Source organism: Sinohyriopsis cumingii, chromosome 1, assembly GCF_028554795.1.
Source record: "Sinohyriopsis cumingii isolate HCF-2022 chromosome 1, ASM2855479v2, whole genome shotgun sequence".
Lineage (NCBI taxonomy): Eukaryota > Metazoa > Mollusca > Bivalvia > Unionida > Unionidae > Sinohyriopsis > Sinohyriopsis cumingii.
The window spans coordinates 188,473,166-188,494,746 of NC_142961.1; the positions used below are offsets into that span (position 1 = coordinate 188,473,166).

At 35.1% G+C, this 21,581-nt stretch overlaps 1 protein-coding gene across 1 annotated transcript in view; it reads right to left on the reverse strand.

The window, feature by feature from the left end:
* LOC149808552 (uncharacterized) overlaps positions 1-21,581 on the reverse strand; it is an 84,611-nt gene that overhangs the window by 34,040 nt on the left and 28,990 nt on the right. The window contains exons 2-6 of the mRNA XM_089978936.1: positions 3,675-3,757; positions 2,447-2,567; positions 1,891-2,019; positions 690-812; positions 53-171 (exon numbers count right to left, since the gene is read on the reverse strand). Of these exons, the coding sequence (XP_089835062.1) occupies positions 53-171; positions 690-812; positions 1,891-2,019; positions 2,447-2,567; positions 3,675-3,757 (575 nt within the window). The remainder of the gene's footprint in view (positions 1-52; positions 172-689; positions 813-1,890; positions 2,020-2,446; positions 2,568-3,674; positions 3,758-21,581) is intronic.

Below are 21,581 nucleotides of genomic sequence, written 5' to 3' on the forward strand. Positions count from 1 at the left end.
CATAGCTAGTTCTGCTCTCATGAAATACAAATATAATGTTTGTTTCACCCACCTTCTGCCGAATAATTTTACAGCCAGCAAACCAAAGAGAAGGACGCTCATAAAGAACAGGATGAGGATGTTGGCAATCTCTGGAACTGTCCTGCGAATGTTCCTGAAGGCTCGTCTGATCTGAAACGTTTAAATAAACTCAAATTAAACTTACATCTATCGAGTGTACAACAATTTTTTCACAAATTTTAAATATTCAGAATATATCAGATGTCGTGCCTGATACGAAATTATTATGGAATTCAAGACAATACTGATACATTTACAATAAGCTTGTTTCTTAATCTATCAACATGACAGTTATGTACTGTATTTCATAATCTGCAAGATGCAACCTTGAAGAACAATGAATATTTACTCTGCTAGGAAAAATCAGCGATACAAGAAGAGAGCTTGTTCAGCGATTGTGTACAGATATGCATGTCTGACTCATGCCTGAAGAGTGAACCTGACTAGAGTGCAAAACCTGTCATATAATCATTATTATTCTAACGTATCGTTAAACGCTAATACATGTACACATGTATTAAAAATATCAAACCCATTACCAATATACATAAATGCATAGCGATATATCGCACTGACATGTTGAAAAGAATACACTCCGAAGCTTCGACTTTTTGGGGAGTATCTCTCACCTGCTTTCCATCAGAAAAATTGATGATCAATAATGATCGTAGAGGCCTGGACCATCTGACGGGGTGGGTGTCAGGAGAAACATTTGTCCATATTATGTAGCACACAATATCCAAAATAGTCAACTGAAATTATAACAGCTTAAGAATTAACAACCACGTTTAAAATACTTAGTCGGCAAAAAATAAATTTAAACCTCACATTTCCGACCAGACCGAAGACTGCGTAAAAATGGACTGAACTGATGCTGTTTTCCTTGCATAGATGTGTTGAATTTTAAAAAATAATGAAAATAGCCAAAAACAATTAAATAACATCACATTTCGTGGATACTTTAGAAGACAGGCTTTACTTATAAACTGAAAATCTCTCGCTAAAGTTGAAAGAATTATTGTTTAAAAAAATGCAGTGGAGTTTGGATTTACTACATGATTTTAGTTTTATGTGAATCATCTTTTGCAATTATCTTCTAGTTTACGAGAAAAGGGTACACACTGAAACACATTTGCATCATTATCCAACAAGAATATTTTAACAAGTCTTTAATCAAAATACCAAGAACGATTTTTAAAACATAAACTTATAATCTGGGTCATTTTAGTCTCATGAAAATGTAGAATCGGTAGTTTAAGGTTATACTCTTGTGGAACACTGGTAAATACATGTAGGTTAGATAGTCCAACATTTTCTGCCTCGTTCATATCTTATAATTAATCAGTAGTGAATGTACAACAAAACTCAGTTAATTGAGTGTAGGACTGGTATGACATGAGTCGCAGGTTCAATACCCGGCCAGGACAGCCAGGGTCGGCTACCTTGGTCATTCGAAAGTTCGAGGCCAAGCCAAATGATCATACATCAATTGCACACCAATAGATGCCACACCGGCTACTTACAAAACAAGGATTGACCGAGAAGTTGCAATGTGCAGAAAACTAATTTTTTTCATTCGTAACTTCTCAGTCAATCCCACGCATTCGGACCACCACAGTTATTTCTACAAGATAAAAATATGCTTCCAGAGTAGACCAGCGTTGTAATTTACAGACAAATCATACATTTTGTTCAACTGAAATTTCTCTGCCAATAAAAATATCGGAATCTATCCTCTGACCACCTCGACTATTTATGCGATTGGATGGACACTTCATCTAAAAGTAGAAAGCAACATGTTTGACCAAATGAAAAATTAATAGTACTAACTGCGATGATTCCAATGACCATGATATTTTTGGTGTCCCGCCAAAAGATGTTCGGTAGACTGAAGTATGCGCAGTGACACACCCGGGCGGTGAAGAAAGCCAAACACATCAATTCCATTATCATAGTTCCCTAAAACAAATAAAATTATTTCTTGTGCACGTTAGGTGTAAGCTTCAGTAAATGAAATTTATATTTTGGTTGTTGGTAGTCATACGTTGCATCAAAACAGGAAATATTATGAATATCGGATGACCATGGAGTGTAAATACAATGTTATCGTTTTTATACAGCATAGTAAAATATATTTTTTATGTAACTTAATTGAAATCGATAAGTAGTCATTGTCTCGTGCATTTCATCACTGAAATCTCTGAAATTTTTTAATGTGTGCGTGTCTGTGTGTGTGTGTGTGTGTGTGTGTGAGAGAGAGAGAGAGAGAGAGAGAGAGAGAGAGAGAGAAGTGTGGGGGATGAAAGGAGTTCTTGGTAAATTGCTATTCTGTAATGCAGAGGGTAATGACACCCTACTTTGATTTCGTATGCTGTTTGATAAGTACCCAATAAGGCAACTCCCATCCAGGCTTGGTCGGTTTCTCGAACAGAGCTAATGATAGATTCAGGAAAATGAACAAATAAAGACCCCATCGAAAATACCACTTGTGAAAAAGAATGTATGATCTGAAACAAAGCAACGGAAAAAGGTATCACAGCTCATGGCGATTAACTGTGAATAAGCAATGCCTGGCGTAATAATGATATCACAATACTAACTTGTTCGAATCCCTGACGTCACTTCGCCAGCGGATGAGTGTATTGGTTTGAAATATCACCTAACAGACACTAAATGTGTGTTGTGATGCGTAATAATTACATGACATAAAATGTAAACGCTAAGCTTTACGAATCTGCAAGTAACACACTTCGCTGGATCGTTGTTTGTAAAATATGGTAATGATGCGAAATGTTTAGGGAGCAAAAGTTTTGACTTTTCAAGCGGCAATAGCTTCTGACATCACCCGTCGGAGGAGTGACGTTAGAGATTGAACGCTAACAAATGACCGACAAATGTTATATACAGTTAGACTCATTGAAAATAAACATCTTACTTACTTTTGAATTGTAATATGACACTTTACCTCGCATGTATGCTGATTTAGAAGAGTGGAAATGTTAGTACTAATACAAGCGTGGTAATGCACGTGGTAAGAAAAGAGTGGAATGTTTGTTCTAATAAGAGTGGAAATGCTAGTGCTAACAAAAGAGTGGAGATGCTAATACTAATAAATGAGTGGAATGGTAGTACTAAAACAAGGAGTGGAAATGTTAATATTAATAAAATAGTAGAAATGCTAGTACTAAGAAAAAAGTGAAAATTCGAATAGTAATAAATGAGTGAAAATGTTATTACTAATAAAAGCGTGGAAATATTAGTACTGATAGAAAAATGGAATGATAGCACTAATAATAGAGATTTTTAATCCAGTCCTTCAACGTAATAAAATTAGAAAGTTATAATCTTATATATCCAATAGCACATTTATAAGTTTGGATTCGCTTGAGACAACAAGGTATTTTAGTACATTTTATCTCTGAAATTTTAGATGTTGTAATAAATGAAATAATACAAATTCAGTGGTGTGACAAATTTGTTGAACATGAAAACATTAGTGAACGAGTTTACAACAGACTTTTAACACCGTAAAAAAACACATAATCAGAATGATATTTAACAAAAGAGTCCTTTGCTGATCGGTGTACTTTTTTGAACTAATGATGTCGACATACCTGACGTATTTCGGTTCGGTTTTGAATTTTAAATTCTGACCCTTATAGGCGTCAGATACGAGAGTAGTGGCTAGAATCAGATCCTGCAATAATAATAATAATAATAATAACAATAATAATAATAATATCAATAATAATAATAACAATAATAATAATAATAATAATAATAATATCAATAATAATAGTAATGATAATAACAATAAATGTGTTATTATCAATAGAATCCCAAGAATGCAAATTTGCCAAAAATAGACAAATTATACCATAGTCTATATTCTGAATGTAGGGTAGAGAACCCTATCTCCTTTGCCCATTGACATTAGGCGTCTCCTTATGCGCTACGGAAAAACAAAACCTACAAAACAATAAACTAGTCTAACACGTGACTTCCGGCTCACTTGATCAATTTTGACTCCTTCTTTTGATTTATTTGGTGATTTTTCTGAAGACAAAACCGCACTCAAAACATTATTTTAAAACATTTTTTTGTAAAACCTATGCCACTTAGGCAGCTGGTCATCAAATATATATGGGCTACTCAGTTTACGATAGCATCGGGAGTCTGAGTGTAAAATCTGACTCGGTAAAAACCGTAACAATTATTAGCGTAAGTTTTAGCACAGTGGTCATCAAATTTTATGACAACTTCTGGCTCAGTGGTCATTAAATTTTTATTAGGGTAACTTTCTACTCAAGAGGTCGTCAGAATAGTTCTTATAGCATGGCCACCTACACTCCAAACAATATTGGATAGAAAGTTAGTGTCTGTCCCCAAGTTTAATAACCACGCATATTTCTATGCAAATTCTTTGCACAATGCCCACCCTTCTGCCTTAAGAGTTTCTGTGTGGATAGACAGAGAAGAACAAGCTGGCTACAGGGAAAGACTGCTTTTATTTGCAGATATTTTTTACTTCTCTCCGCGTATCCGAATAATGTGCTCCATTCCAGCGTACACGAGGGTTTCTCCTCATATGCGACTGATGTGCTCTGTTGAAGCGTACACGAGGTTCTTTCCGCATATCCGACTGATGTGCTCCCTTCCAACATACACGAGGTTCTCTCCGCATATCCGACTGATGTACTCCGTTCCAGCGTACACGGTGTTCTCTCCGCATATCCGACTGATGTATTCCGTTCCAGCGTACACGAGGTTCTGTTATGCCTCATTATACTTTAAGCAGTGTATTTTTAGCTGGGTTTGTTTCTTTGCTTTATTTATTTGCATGCACGAGATTTTGCACGAGATTATGTGTCATGCCCCTCCTACCTGAGCTGATATTTTTTTTTTAAATTTACGTAAACGAGATTTTCACACTTTAAACAATACGATTTTATTTGGATCTTTTTATTTTGTCAATTTTCGAGTTGCGTTTTATGATGCTAGCTTGAGACAGTAAGGTAGTACTCAATTACATATGCAAAGTAATTTAGGGGGAAATATAGCTACCCATTCAACTTTGGTTTATCAGTATGGCGGTATCAACTGGCCCATCCCATTCTGTTAAAAACATAATGTATGACCAATTGTTATATATACGTCCTATTGTCGAAAAATTGATAGAATTTAGTTTCTGAAACCATAAAAATATATCAGATAGAACCATACATATAACATAGTGTCAATTATAATTCTATATAGATGGCTTCAAAACCGACAAAAGTGGTTAGAGCGTCCGCCTTGGAAGTCGGAGGTCGTGGGTTCGATAACCGGCCGAGTCATACCAAAGACTTACAAAAATGGTACTAACAGCTGCCTCGCTAGGTGCTCAGCATTAAGAGGTTTGTGTTAGGACTGGTTGGCCTGGTGTCAGGATAATGTGACTGGGTGGGACATCATGCTACATGTCTGCGGCATGATGCTCCAGCGCTAGACATCACTATAAACTGCCACACTGCAGACATCGTAGCAATATGACTGAAATATTGTTAAAGCTACGTTAAAAATCCTAATCACACACACACACACAACCGACAAATGAACACAAGTACATACCGTATATACTGGGGTATAAGCACTGGTTATTATACTACAGTGGGTATTAATGGTTTTCTCATAAAACTTATATATAAATAGCGTGCTTTTTTCAGTCTAAGTCATATTGCCTTTCTCGTTGAAGCAGTCATGTAGACAGTTACAGCAGTTAAAAGTTCGCATAGCATCTGGTAAACTAATCTCACAAGTGTGTCCGGTATTAACAGACAGCGATAAACACGTGCTTAGTACTGTATCCAGGCATTTTTAGAGTAAAGTTAGTATGGTAATAAACCCTATATATTTAAATGCCATGCACTAACAAAAAGCAAATTTGTTTTGGAATATATGCTACAATACTGAAAGTCCAAGTCCGCTGAGTAACAATCTTTAAGTCTAAAAGCATTTTCCCAGCTTAAAAATTTTGGATGAAAAAACAATAATGTATACCTATACTCTAACAGGTTGTATATCGGTGTCATATGCTAGCTAATGTACGTTAGATGGAGAAGAAAAAATTGATGTGTTGGAGTGGTGTAAATGCTTTCGAAACATAGATTTGGAAGTAGCAACAGATTTGCATGACTGTATTCAAGATTTTCCCTTGGCATCAGAAAGCTACTTCCTGTAAGAATAAATGTATCTATATCACAAAGAAACTGATAGGCGATAAAAAGGAAACAAAATCTACAGTAACTAAATTATTTTGTATGTTGAACAAATGAAGGGAAGAATTTTTTTCTTCATTGCAATTTGAAGCTGTATCTGTTAGGGAAAGACACTACAACAGATACATATAAAAGTTTTATTCGAACAAGAGCAGTGGTTATAATAATACATTGAGCTTAATGCATCGTTGAAAAAAGGCAACTAATGGCGTTGATAAATAAATATTTCAAGTTAATGAATAGTCCTTTTAATGGAAACAAATGGAAAGATAAGACGAGAACTCATGGAAAATGTGTACTGAGGTCAATAGTTTAAACTTCCTAAGGATAATTAATTTGAAAGAAGAATAATAATAGATAAAGATATGTTGTTAGTTGGTTTGAAGAAAAAGAAAATATAATTTGCCTATCAACAGAATTAGAATTAGTTAAACTAATATATTGTGGGTTTTATAGTGTCAAACATAAGTTGCTGATACATGACTTTTACTACGGTAAGTTCAAGAACCAAAATGGTGACTAAATGAAGTTATTGATGACAGATAGAGATAATCTGTGCATAAGTGTTGAAAATATACAACTTTTACAATAATATAGAGCAAAATGTGTTCCATTTGCTATCCAAAAAGAAAATGGATTGTTTGATGATTAGTTGAATGGCGTACCTTAGGCAATAGTATTGTCACCTTAGAAGTAAAATGTATGCTTTTTATAACTGACATGGTAGAAAAACGTATACAAGGGTAAACATGTCGTTAAAGAACCTCGTGTTTGATGCGTATAAAAAAAGTGTTTATCAGGCTGCAGAACATCAGTAGAAAAACTATGTATGTGTGGGCGCAAAAAAACGAGCACGGTTCAGAATTTTTTGTTCTTCAGTTTCTTAGACCTGATTGTTTAAGGTCCCCGATTCAGTATTTTGTGGGAATTAGAAAGCACATTTGAAAATCAAATGATGTAGCCGTAGTTACATTCCCTGATTATCAGTCTATTGAGAGTGTCTGGTTCATAGTACAACCCATCCGGTTTCATTAAAGTAACCAGGTAGGCTGTACAGTTTTCTCGGCGCGTGGGGACATTTATAACCGTGCCTTGATCCTTGACAGGGCTCCCTGAGTCTTTCTTACCTTGTCTGAATTTTTAAACTTTCAAGTTTTCAGCGGCAAAGTACTTGATGTCTCTGTCTGTCTTATCATTAGTGTCACTTTGCACACCAGCTTCATCTAAAATCTTATTGTCAAACGTTATGTCCAGAATAGTGTTGCCAACCTCAACTAACTCTTATTTCTCGGCGGTACATACCACGAAATGCCTATAAACTCGGCATTGCTACATATGGTACTCCCCCGTTTTCGCAGCGGCAAAAGCAGCCACTTTGATTCAATATGACTGCATTTCTTAAACTAAAAATAATGTCTGTGAACATTTTTAATAGTTAAATGTATATCAGTTAATCAATCTCAATATTTTAGTAGTGAACTATTACAGAATATTTCAAGTTGTAAAAATAGTTCCAAGTTGGTTATGCGATACGAAAATTTTATATAGGTTTGTAAGAAATAAATGAATTTAATTAGACAATGATATCACGAAACAAATCTTTAACTATGACAATTCTCATTATACCGTGTAATCAAGTGGATATTTGGTTCTTTGCTTTATTTTCATTTAAATTTTGCAACTATTTCATCTATAATAACTGCTGGCACTATATCGTTTTCATTCAAATGTTTTCCGTAGGCATTTGTATTTAATAAATTAATGCTATAAATCTAATATTTTTACTAAGTGTTATATTTGTGTGCTAATTGGCAATAAAGATCCTCCATAATACCTAACAATGAATGCAAGCCTTTGTTAAATTGATTTCTTTTTACCATCATTAACATTTCCACAGTCGTGAGTAAGAAACGAAGTATTGGTTTGCTGGTATACACTAAAAGGTCATGCTGGTCATTATCTAACGTATCGCCAAGATCTGTTGAAACTGCATTATTGTCCTAAGAAGCCATTTTATGCTGCAATTCTTGCAGTACATGACGGCTGAACAAGATAGTATTATGATGATGGCAATTTGAGACCGTCTCATCAGTTTTCGGTCCCCGTGACTTTTTCCGACTGACGATTTTTCGCACACGTGTTCATCTGTGATTGTGGCTCATGAAAGTCCACGTATAAGCTTTGCTTGTCATTGGTTGGGAGCTGCTGTGATGTGAGCTCGCAGATAAATCAATATAAACGGGCAAATATTTACTGATTTTTACTGAATGTAAACCAGCTACATGTTTGGGTCACTTGAGCCGTCTGCAACACCGATTACTCTCGAAACATCCCCGACAGCAAATCCGACTGGTGTACAGATAATGGTTTCTGTAATCATACTTCCAGCCACACAGAGACCAGTTGTTATCACAGCGGTGATTCTGCAAATGGCATCCACGACAAAACACACCCGTCTATATTTCGCAAGTGAAGCAGATTTATTTTTAGATTTCTTCTCGCAGCTGTCCCTCTTCAATTATTTTCTCCATTTTGTAACTTTGAGGGCCCATAACATTTCTTCTTTTAATATTGAAGTATAATTGATTGCCAGGCTGACCTTGTTGGGATGCAAGACGCAATTGCGAGAGCAACTTTGTATCCTCGTGTAGTTTTGTTGCACCCTCAGAAACAGGTGTATATTTTGATATATTCAACCCACTCACCAGAGTCTCTGACGAGGCTTCAAAACAATATCCTGAATGTCCACGTTGGACATTTGCAATTTTCCAGTTTGATCTTGAAAAATCACAAGCTTGCACAAGTCGACATATAAAAAAAAAACAATTCAGTGTGGTGGCAAACCTGGTTAACTCCAGAACACTGCGTAAATATCAACATATTTGTTGTACTTGTTGTAAGCATGGTTTCTAAGTAACAATGCGAAATCAACAAGTGCTTGCGGTGTCGGTGAAAAAGCTTTACTGCCCGCGAATGTATGCAGTGCTTCAACAACAAATGTCCTTGTACTGATATATCCATGCTAGTTTGTAACGGCAGCGTTAAATGCACCCCAGAGGTATTTATTCAAACAATAAACAAAGTCACGGTACAAGCCCTTGCAGGTCAAAATGAAAAATATGTTTAGGCGTTATAATGTATGAAATTGAACATGTTCCAGGTCCTTTGTTTGAATCCCAATTAACGATGCCGGTTTCCAACTTACGGCATATCATTGACTTACGTTGATCCAGTGTAATGAAATATAGGAAATGAATACGTGACGTTGTCATCATAAGTAAAACTAGTCAACGGAGAAGCCATAACTGAAGACCATTTGGAGTCGTCCCGGGTAGTCGAAAACATTTGCCTGAGGGTATTGTGGGTATTGTTCCGGGTAATCAAAGACCATTGGTTATAGGTCGTCCGAATGCCTTTTATCAGAGTCATCCCCAGATACGGTTGTGACGGCACCTAACTCAGCCGCTTTTGCAACCGCGAGAACTGCAGCCGCGATCAACGGCCCCTGTACGATCACATCTTTTGATAAGCATGTGCAACATAATTAATTTCGAAGTCAAGAAAACGTTCTGTAGAGGATTCCCGGGGTTTGGTTTTGCCGTGACGAAACCTAAGACACTCTTAACTGGTCAAATAACGCCACACTTCTGGCTTGTCCGCCACGCACCCGATCTGCCATGAAACGCCACAAATACGTGTTTTGGCTGGAAAATAAATGGTTGGGTAGTTATTTGCATTGAGTTTCTGAACAGAGCCTTCATATGAGCCTGTGGTGAGGATTAGAAATGATAGTTGTGATATGCTTCCAGACTCCACAAATGATAACAATTGTGCTTATGCAGCTATTGAAGGGGTTATAAAAGGCATCTGCACTATTAATTTCGACAACACAAATTTGCCATTTAGAACTCCATTACGCGAAATTGCATCAATGATGCCAACCTTCCGACATAACATGACTGTACATTTGGCTCCGAAAATAACCTTGTTGACATCTCTACAAAGCTCAGATATATGCGTGAGACAAATCGCACACGAAAACGACAGTGACATTCCCAGAAGTTGCCCTTGTTGCTGTATAAAGTCAAAAACCGGTTTGCGCATGTGTAGATGCATCTGATACCCCGCTTCTGACATTTAAAATGGTATACAGAAGATAAACTGCATGGATGGATCCATTCTTGCGAAACATCATAGACGGTTCAGTGGATCCTATATAATCATCTCTGTATCTAGTGAGACCAACAACCGAAGACATGTTGGATTCATCCCAGACAGTAGAATGGCAATGTCACTCTGCTCAAATATACTTTGCATCGATGAGACAACGTGCGCTGCTGAAGAACGCCATGATACCGTTTTTTACAAGTCCAACATCAACATCGTCGGTTTGATTGAGTTTTCCTTCAATTTCCAAGAAGGCCTCACAAGGAAGAAAATATATAATCGACTGGTACGCTTGTAATTCTATTTCTCCATGTTCATTAGAAACCTTTGGATCTCTTTCGGTTCGATCTATTATTTCAGACACGTCCATGTCAAATGTGGTAAAGTTTAATGCATTGAAATTTGTCATCACTCTTTACATTTTACCGATTTTGCCCAATATATTTTGTGACACGGTTTTGCCTTTTAATAGGCATAATTCGCTTTCAATCACTTAAGCAGTACTTGCTTGTGCTAACTCGGTTATACGTTGTTGGTCGGCTTCACTGATCCGTTGATGGAAGCGCAATCACCTTTGATAGTACCCGAGCCACTAATCGTCGCAGACAATCTCTAATTGATTAGACCATTTGCAATCCCATATTTTCAACCAATCCGCAGCAGCAGCATCATAGATGCTATCAACGACTCGCATCGCGTGAGGTCCGGTGAGCCTCGAAACAATTGTTTAGTTAATCGAATCTTTATTTGGGGTCAAGTGGCACGATCAAAGTGCACACCAAGAACAATGTTTACCTTGAACCTGTAGGTGATCGCGTGCTGCAATGTTATATGATCGACGTCAGCATGTTGGAGAGAAGCTTCACAGCATCTTGGCTTATACAATTACCTGATCAAATTCTATACCAGAGTTTTGTGCGTTATTTACTTCTGATCTTAACTTTTTCAGTTATTTCTTTCATTATCCCTTGCTCTGTTTTATATTTTCTTACAGCTCACTTGCAATGCCAACCACAAGCCATTAAACGTCTTGAAAATATTGTAATTATTCAGCTTAACAATACCACCACTGCAGCAGGAAAGCTTATATCATTAATCAGCCTTATTCCAAGAGTGCTGACAAATGAATCATTTGTACCTCCTTTACTTAAATACAATTAAAACCTTTTCTGGTCTATGTACTACAGCTTTTTTATTTATGTCATTGATGTAAATACCTAATAATAGAAACATTGTATCAAGTTGCTGACCTTAAAATCAGTGACAATTCTGATAAACAACTTTTTTATTTTTTTTTAATTCTTTCTCAAAATAAGAATCATCAAGTTGAGTCAAGGTCATACCTGGACTACGTGACGTGAGTCACATGTTAATTCGTAAACAAACTTTTATTTCTTCCAGAAGGATGAACCCTTGACCCCCATTCGGGAATCTGTTTTGCGTTTTAGTCAGTCTTATAACTGATGTTATGATAAGAATTCTATCAGTCGTGCCTTAACACTTGAGACGCTAAATTTGTTTATGTTGTGTCCAGTTTGGGGCTGAATTTTTATTTCCTTCAAATTAATGAATTCAAGTGATTATGTTCCCTGGAAATACAAAAGTGATCTAAATTAATTCTTGGACAAAGACATTTACCGGAACTTATACGGAATTAAAAACTGGAATATTTTCTGTGATTCAACAAGAGACTATTGACACATCAGTACAACGCTGAGTATTGAATACACCATCGCCTTTCATCTTGGTTTTTTTTATCGGGATTTGAACTGTGATTCACTTAGAACATTTAATTGATAGGACTTTTGTTTTCAAATTCTTGGAATACAATTAGGATTTACTTCGCAATACCCTAAATTCTTTTTTCTTATTTTTTTACTTTGTAGTCAAGGGAAATAAATTATTTGTTAAATGTTACAAAGCTTGTTGTCTTCACTCTTTTCTGTTACTTGCTTTAAGAGCATAGACCCGTCACTATATATATATATATATATATATATATATATATATATATATATATATATATATATATAATGTACGTATGTATCAGAAGGTTTGTAAAAAGAATCAGTAAGGTTAGGTTTCTGAGGCATTTCTAAAATGATGCTGTTGTCAGAATATACACCGCACAGCTTTATATAAATTATTTAAATACTGAGTAACTTGCTGCCTCATTTATGTGATCAAGTACCAATTTTCTTCTTTCACTGAGATCATTATTTTTTCCGTAATCCTCAAGTGCTACGTAAAGTCGTTTTCTTTTCTTCATCTGCTCTTTTATGATCAAATAAAAAAAACTATTTAGAGTAGAATAATTCCTTCTTGTGGTGTGAAAACATTAGCAATTGCTCCATTGATTACTTATACTGCTCCTGCGTTTTAATTAGTGAACTTTCATACCTTTCGTTACTTCTAAAATAATGTAATCTCAGCACTAAAATAAATTTTAAAAACACTTACAATCGTCTATCTTCTTTGTAAATACAATAAAAGTATGTAATTTGCCTTCTGATATAACCTAAAGTAAAACTCTTTAAGCTTAACGAAAACAAAGAAGTAACGTATATCGATTTTTCAACCTTAAATTTACCATCTAAATTGCAAACTTTCGGGGATGGAAGTCAGTGTCAAGTTTTGTTAAGTGGCTGAAAAAGAGAGTCACTACAAAAACCCAAAATTACCTTTTACCCTACACAAAGAATTATCAAATATCTTTACCGTTCAGTTTACAATCAAAATTTGTATATGATGCTTTCTTGACACTGGATATGAGATGTGAGGTCTTAGGTTCAAGTGCTAATTCTGTTACCAAATATACACACATTAATTTCTTACGATGATTTTTATTTTTAAGGTAAAATTTTCTAATATTAATATTGTATGGAAAAATTAGTGTTTCCTATGATTATTTTTATAAACATTAGACCTTTTATATTTTTGGGCCTGACTTGTTACTTTAAATATTAGTAAAACGAAATTATTATTACGTGATATTATGCTACACGAAGCTGCTATTGGTATGTGTAACAATAAATGGTGGTATTTAGATCTGAATATTTACGGTTATCTCCCCTCTGATGTCCACAATGAGACTGAAATATCAGTTTCTACTAATTTGTTTCAATGTATAATTTATCGCTATTTAAATGTCTATGAATTTTTAACCCTTTTTAACACGATGTCAGAAAAAAACAAAATAATTTTAACAAATTCCAGACACCGAATCATATATTTCCCACAGAAAACGGAAGGTGGCAAACTTTTGATACATGTATGTCTGCCAGGAAATGTTAATTATGTGCCCGATAAGATATAAATGATGATTTCTTCATTTCACTATTTTGTTCAAAGTCAAAATTGAGTTGATATAGAAAATGATTATATAAATAAGAAGTATATCAACATTTTAATGCATACAGATTTGGTTAGTCGCCTAACAATACCGTTACAAGCCTAGGTCCTTACTGGACCGTGTGGTTGTCAACCCCTGGCACGACACTCGCCAGAGTGTCATAAGTTTACCCCAACTTTCCAAGGACTTCCATACAACTTCAGTTGTAAATTAGAAAGCCCGACGTGTCCATTCTATACCTAAATTTTACTCTAGTTAATGCAAGACCACAGATAAAACAACCTGCCAAATATCTATCAACCGCACATCTGCATGGTTTATCTTCATCAGGTTTCCTTACCGCCAGCCGTTCACGCCTTAGAAAATATACGAGTGTCCCTTATCACTGGGAACTATTTTAACTCCGCCACCTTAGGCCAGTCATTGTATGCTTTCCATAGGCATTTCGCCAATATAACTGCACCACATTTGCCCCCATGGCGACATAAACGGTATCTGCGGAGTCCCTTCTTGTTTATTCCTTTGTGTAATTTACCGGTTTCCTACCGTAAATACTGCCACTGCCGTCACACTACCAATGTACACCGCTAGATTTTAATATGGACTATCTTACGACAGGGACATTCATTCGGTTTTGGCCTGAATTCATTACTACTGAACCATGGCATCAAGGAAAGTCACTAACACTTCACTCCGTGACGTTTGCTCCTAATAATTGGCTGATTTCGGGCTAATGATATTCCCATTGCTCCTAATTCCAATAATCACACAAGTAATCACATAAATCTAAGAATTCCTTAAAACGGGGCGTAATAACCAAATGCGCATATTCCATATTTATTATAATACAAATAGATTGGGTACAATTATAGAACAAATATTTTAATTATTATGTTTTCATGTCAACTCATATTAGGCATATCTGTTATACTTATTCTAGTGATTTTATTTGTTATATCCACGATATTGTCCATGATAAGCCTCTATCCTACATTCTAGTATCTACCTTTTTTATTTGCTATATCACCGCATTAGTAAATTGAATTGGTGTATAATTGTATATGTATAATGTCAGACTTGATTTGGCAATACAGTTTTGTTCTTTTCTGTTCTTCTTACGACACAACACCCAACTGGAACATCATGAAAATCTAGAGCTGGTTGGTTTAGTCAGAAATACGAGCGTTAGGAGAGGGTGTAAGTTTTTGGGACGATTTAACCTTCGCAGTAACCAATCAGTAGCAGCCCCCAACGCAACCCACGCAACTTGGGGTGGGGAGGGGAAATTCCCATCAAACAACTGTTTTACATTATTAGATGGTCCCATAATTAAGCTTGCGGATGGGGGGGGGGGGGTCTTAATACGACGCTTAACCTTCGCCTTTTGTCGCGGTTTTTTTACAGTGTTTCATCAAAAACTGTATATTTATGTTTTATGACCGATATTCCTCAGCCCTAAAATTCGTTGTCTTGTCGAACTCTTTTTACTGATTGACAGTTTCTGTGCAAAACAATTAAAAGCGAAGTTTAAAGCAATATAAATTCAGTCTAAGAACATTTGTTTGGATTAGTGGCCAATGGAGTTCAATACACAAGTTTCTAAAAACCCTGTGGTTTTAAACTATGTATATAAAAAAGCGGAGAGCAACAAGTTTTGTAAAATTCAAGATTTAATGTATTTACCTAGAATGCAAAGTAAATCTCTAAAAGGAACTTTCAATATTATGAATTGAATTCCAAAGAGTCCTAAAACTTCTATCATAAATCAAAACTATTGAGTGTTCCGGATGAATGCCAGTGGTGCTCCGAATGAATTCCAATTTTGGATGTGCTGATGAGGAGATCGACTGGAGTAGTTCAATGTGCTAACTGTCTTGATGTATCACAGTGATATAATACAGAATCTCCTTGAATGAATTCACAATAATCCCCAAATAGTGACTTAGTCCAAAAGTACCAATGAGCAATTTATAACTTCAGTTAATAATTTAAATAAATAAATAAATTCCTCTCAACTTATAGATTTTAACATAACTAAAGACTGATTCCACTACACGAACGAATAATTCTGATTAAAGACTGATTCCACTACAATAAAGTAATTCTGATTAAAGACTGACTCCACTACACGAACGAATAATTCTGATTAAAGACTGATTCCACTACACGAATGAATAATTCTGATTAAAGACTGATTCCACTACACGAATGAATAATTCTGATTAAAGACTGATTCCACTACACGAATGAATAATTCTGATATAAACAACCTTAATATAAAAACTAAGACAACATAAGAGGACAATGATGAAGGTCTAAAGTTCATTTCAAGAACATTCAATATTGTAACAAGAACAGGTCTTGAACTAAGATTTTAATAACGAACATGACAAATATCAGGCAGACCAGGAATTTCCAAGGGGTAAACCACTATTCTGAACTCGGATCCAAGTAAACACATTTAACCACAAATATGAATTATCTTAAAATAAGCGTCAGCCTCGGATGTGAGACATCGCGGGTTTGAACTCCGACCGAGTCATACCAAAGAACTATACAAAAGGTACTAACAGCTGCCTCGCTTGGCGACCAGCATTAAGAAGTTAGTAGTAGGACTGGTCGGCCTGGTGTCAGGATAATGTGACTGAGTGGGACATGATGATACACGTCTGCAGCATGATGCCCCAGTGTTAGGCATCACTATAAACTGCCACACTGCAGACATCGTAGCGAGATGATTGCAAAATTGTTAAAGCTAAGTTAAAAATCTAAATCACACACACATCTGAAAATATACTTTAGAATCATGGGCAAAAAATTGCTGTGTAACACGTTGTTTACAAAATGACCCTTTTAATCTTTAATCAATGACAAAAGCCAACACACAATATCGATATAATACCCTGTCCTCACTTTTCCATGATAAATACCTGAAGATCACAGGGTTAGTACGAAAGAGTCTATCTAACATGTGTGAAGGATGACCTATCAGTCAAGAGTGTTATACAGGTTTATCAAAACCGTTACGTGGATGGGTCCTTTGGTATATGCATTACAATGTACATTACAATGTTTGCTTGATTCTGAATCATCGTAAAGCATCGTAAAGCAAGGCTCTGCATACCTGTTGTTATATATATATATATATATATATATATATATATATATATATGTGTGTGTGTGTGTGTGTGTGTGTGTGTGTGTGTGTGGACTATTAAGGATACCCGTACCCGTATCAAGTTGCACCAGGAGATAACATGGTGACAGAGTTACCGCTTGACCTCAAGACCTTCAACAATGACAAGATTAATATTGACACGATTTCAGATTTCATGCCACCTAAAACTGTCTCAATCATTCATAATCACGCACACAACTAACAATATTCAGAAGGTTGATATTTATAGTTTTTATCCACCAGTTTGTTATCTAACTACCGACCTGCCTACGTACCTTGCTACCTACGGAATTGTCTATCTATCTTTGATGTATTTCTATCCATATCCATCTCTCAAGCAATCGGTCTGGCAGGACCACAAAACCACATACATGTACAATAAATATATACTTGCATATATGCGTGGGTGCGTGCTTGCTCATATTAATTAATTAATTAATATAAATACAATTTAACTATAATAATGGTTTAATCAAAATGATAGTGGCAGTATCGATGATAAGGAGGACAAAGGGTATTTTCTAGAGTCACTGCAAAGAAAGCTAATACAGTCTGGAACAGTATGTATGTATGTATGTATGTATGTATGTATGTATACAAAGTAAAATTGTAATAGGGGACGAATACGCACCATAACCAAGGCTCTGGTCCATACCACCGAGCACGTCCATTTAATTTTTTAACACCAAAATCTTACCCCCTCATTGACCTGCGCCCCTTATTTTTATTTTCTTGAAAAATCCTAGTCCACCCAATCATGTATTTCTTTTCTGATAAATCATAGGCCACATTACTAAAACATTAAAACGACAATAAAAGAACACTATGCCTTTCGTACCAAAATGTTCTAGACCAATCCTTCACCACCCTTCAACCAAAAATTATTTTAAAATTCTAGGCCACCCCATTCTTTTATAAATATCATTGTTCAGCCTTCCACGTGTTTTGGGAAAAACTCAAGCGCGCCATTATACTTTTTTTTTTAAATCCACGGCCACCCTGCCAATTTTCTTTTTTACAACCAAAGCCACGCTACTAATTTCCTATATTTTTATGCGGGGGCGTCTAAGCAAGTAGTAGGAAGAAAATCTTAAATCAGAATAACTAATTGTATTATATTTTCCGTTCATTTCCATGGAAATAGCTGACAGATGTTTAAAACATTTCTTTTTTTCTTCAGTTAGTATTTAGTGTACAATATGTTGTTTCATAATAATCATTGAATAACGAAATAAATTGAAGTATCCAAAATTTAAAACTAGTACATAAAATGCAAAGCTGATTTTGATGACTAATATACTATGTATGGACATTGACAAAGTAGAATACACAAACGATGTGGACAATTTTGTACCACTACCAATTACGGAAGCTTTTGGCTTATAAACCTACTAAGATTGGCAACAAACAATATACATTAATTCATTTATTCGTCATATTAGATTACTGTGGAGAAACAAAGTCCATAGCAAGGGCATGTGTTTCACAGCGTAATCTACAACAGCGTGTGGCTTGAGTGCAACGCCAGAAAACTGTACAAGCAATAACAAACGCCTAAATGTTGATACTATCACTATTGTTATTTTACCATAAAGGGTAGAATTAGTGGATATTAAAGCTAAAAGTAGTGCAGTGTATTACAAAGCTAATAAAGGGTAGAATTAGTGGATAGTAAAGCTAAAATCAGTACAGTGTATTACAAAGCTAAGAAAGGGTAGAATTAGTGGATATTAAAGCTAAAAGCAGTGCAGTATATTATAAAGCTAAGAAAGGGTAGAATTAGTGGATATTAAAGCTAAAATCAGTACAGTGTATTACAAAGCTAATCAAGGGTAAAATTAGTGGATAGTAAAGCTAAAATCAGTACAGTGTATTACAAAGCTAAGAAAGGGTAGAATTAGTGGATATTAAAGCTAAAAGCAGTGCAGTATATTATAAAGCTAAGAAAGGGTAGAATTAGTGGATATTAAAGCTAAAATCAGTGCAGTGTATTACAAAGCTAAGAAAGGGTAGAATTAGTAGATATGAAAGCTAAGATCAGTGCAGTGTATTACAAAGCTAAGAAAGAGTAGAATTAGTGGATATTAAAGTTAAAATCAGTGCAGTGTATTGAAAAAGGGTAGAATTGGTGGATATTAAAGCTAAAAGCAGTGCAGTATATTACAAAGCTAAGAAAGGGTAGAATTAGTGGATATTAAAGCTAAACTCAGTTCAGTGTATTACAAAGCTAAGAAAGGGTAGAATTGGTGGATATTAAAGTTAAAATCAGTGCAGTGTATTGAAAAAGGGTAGAATTGGTGGATATTAAAGCTAAAAGCAGTGCAGTATATTACAAAGCTAAGAAAGGGTAGAATTAGTGGATATTAAAGCTAAACTCAGTTCAGTGTATTACAAAGCTAAGAAAGGGTAGAATTAGTGGATATTAAAGATAAATTCAGTAAAGTGTATTACAAAGCTAAGGAAGGGTAGAATTAGTGGATATTAAAGCTAAAAGCAGTGCAGTGTATAAACAAAGCTAAGAAAGGGTAGGATTAGTGAATATTAAAGTTAAAATCAGTGCAATGTATTACAAAGCTAAGGAAGGGTAGAATTAGTGGATCTTAAAGATAAATTCAGTCAAGTGTATTACAAAGCTAAGGAAGGGTAGAATTAGTGGATATTAAAGCTAAAATCAGTACAGTGTATTACAAAGCTAAGAAAGGGTAGAATTAGTGGATATTAAAGTTAAAATCAGTGCAGTGTATTACAAAGCTAAGAAAGGGTAGAATTAGTGGATATTAAACCCAAAAGCAGTGCAATGTATTAAAATAAGGGGTAGAATTAGTGGATATTAAAGCTAAAAGCAGCGCAGTGTATTACAAAGCTAAGAAAGGGTAGGATTAGTGGATATTAAAGTTAAAAGCAGTGCAGTGTATTACAAAGCTAAGAAAGGGTAGAATTAGTGGATATTAAAGCTAAAAGCAGCGCAGTGTATTACAAACCTAAGAAAGGGTAGGATTAGTGGATATTAAAGTTAAAAGCAGTGCAGTGTATTGCAAAGCAAACAAAGGATAGAATTAGTGGATATTAAAGATAAATTCAGTACAGTGTATTAAAAAGCTAAGGAAGGGTAGAATTAGTGGATATTAAAGTTAAAAGCAGTGCAGTGTATTACAAAGCTAAGGAAGGGTAGAATTAGTGGATATTAAAGTTAAAAGCAGTGCAGTGTATTACAAAGCTACGAAAGGGTAGAATTAGTGGATATTAAAGGTAAAATCAGTGCAGTGTATAACAAAGGTGTAGAATTGGTGGATATTAAAGCTAAAAGCAGTGCAGTGTATTACAAAGCTAAGAAAGGGTAGAATTAGTGGATATTAAGGCTAAAATCAGTTCAGTGTATTACAAAGCTAAGAAAGGGTAGAATTGGTGGATATTAAAGCTAAAAGCAGTGCAGTGTATTACATAGCTAAGAAAGGGTAGAATTAGTGGATATTAAAGCTAAAATCAGTGCAGTGTATTACAAAGCTAAGGAAGGGTAGAATTAGTGGATATTAAAGCTAAAATCAGTACAGTGTATTACAAATCTAAGAAAGGGTAGAATTAGTGGATATTAAAGTTAAAATCAGTGCAGTGTATTAAAAAGGTCTAGAATTGGTGGATATTAAAGCTAAAAGCAGTGCAGTGTATTACAAAGCTAAGAAAGGGTAGAATTAGTGGATAGTAAAGCTAAAATCAGTTCAGTGTATTACAACGCTACGAAAGGGTAGAATTAGTGGATATTAAAGTTAAAATCAGTGCAGTGTATTACAAAGCTAAGGAAGGGTAGAATTAGTGAATATTAAACCTATAAGCAGTCTAGTGTATTACAAAGCTAAGGAAGGGTAGAATTAGTGGATATTAAAATTAAAACCAGTGCAGTGTATTACAAAGCTAAGAAAGGGTAGAATTAGTGGATATTAAAGCTAAAATCAGTGCAGTGTATTAAAAAGGTGTAGAATTAGAGGATATTAACGTTAAGATCAGTGCAGTGTATCACAAAGCTAAGAAAGGGTAGAATTAGTGGATATTAAAGTTAAAATCAGTGCAGTGTATTACAAAGGTGTAGAATTGGTGGATATTAAAGCTAAAATCAGTGCAGTGTATTACAAAGCTAAGAAAGGGTAGAATTAGTGGATATTAAGGTTAAAATCAGTTCAGTGTATTACAAAGCTAAGAAAGGGTAGAATTGGTGGATATTAAAGCTAAAAGCAGTGCAGTGTATTACATAGCTAAGAAAGGATATAATTAGTGGATATTAAAGTTAAAATCAGTGCAGTGTATTACAAAGCTAAGGAAGGGTAGAAATAGTGGATATTAAACCTAAAAGCAGTGCAATGTATTAAAATAAGGTGTAGAATTAGTGGATATTAAAGATAAAAGCAGTGCAGTGTATTACAGAGCTAAGAACGGGTAGGATTAGTGGATATTAAAGTTAAAATCAGTGCAGTGTATTACAAAGCTAAGGAAGGGTAGAATTAGTGGATATTAAAGCTAAATTCAGTACAGTGTATTACAAAGCTAAGAAAGGGTAGAATTAGTGGATATTAAA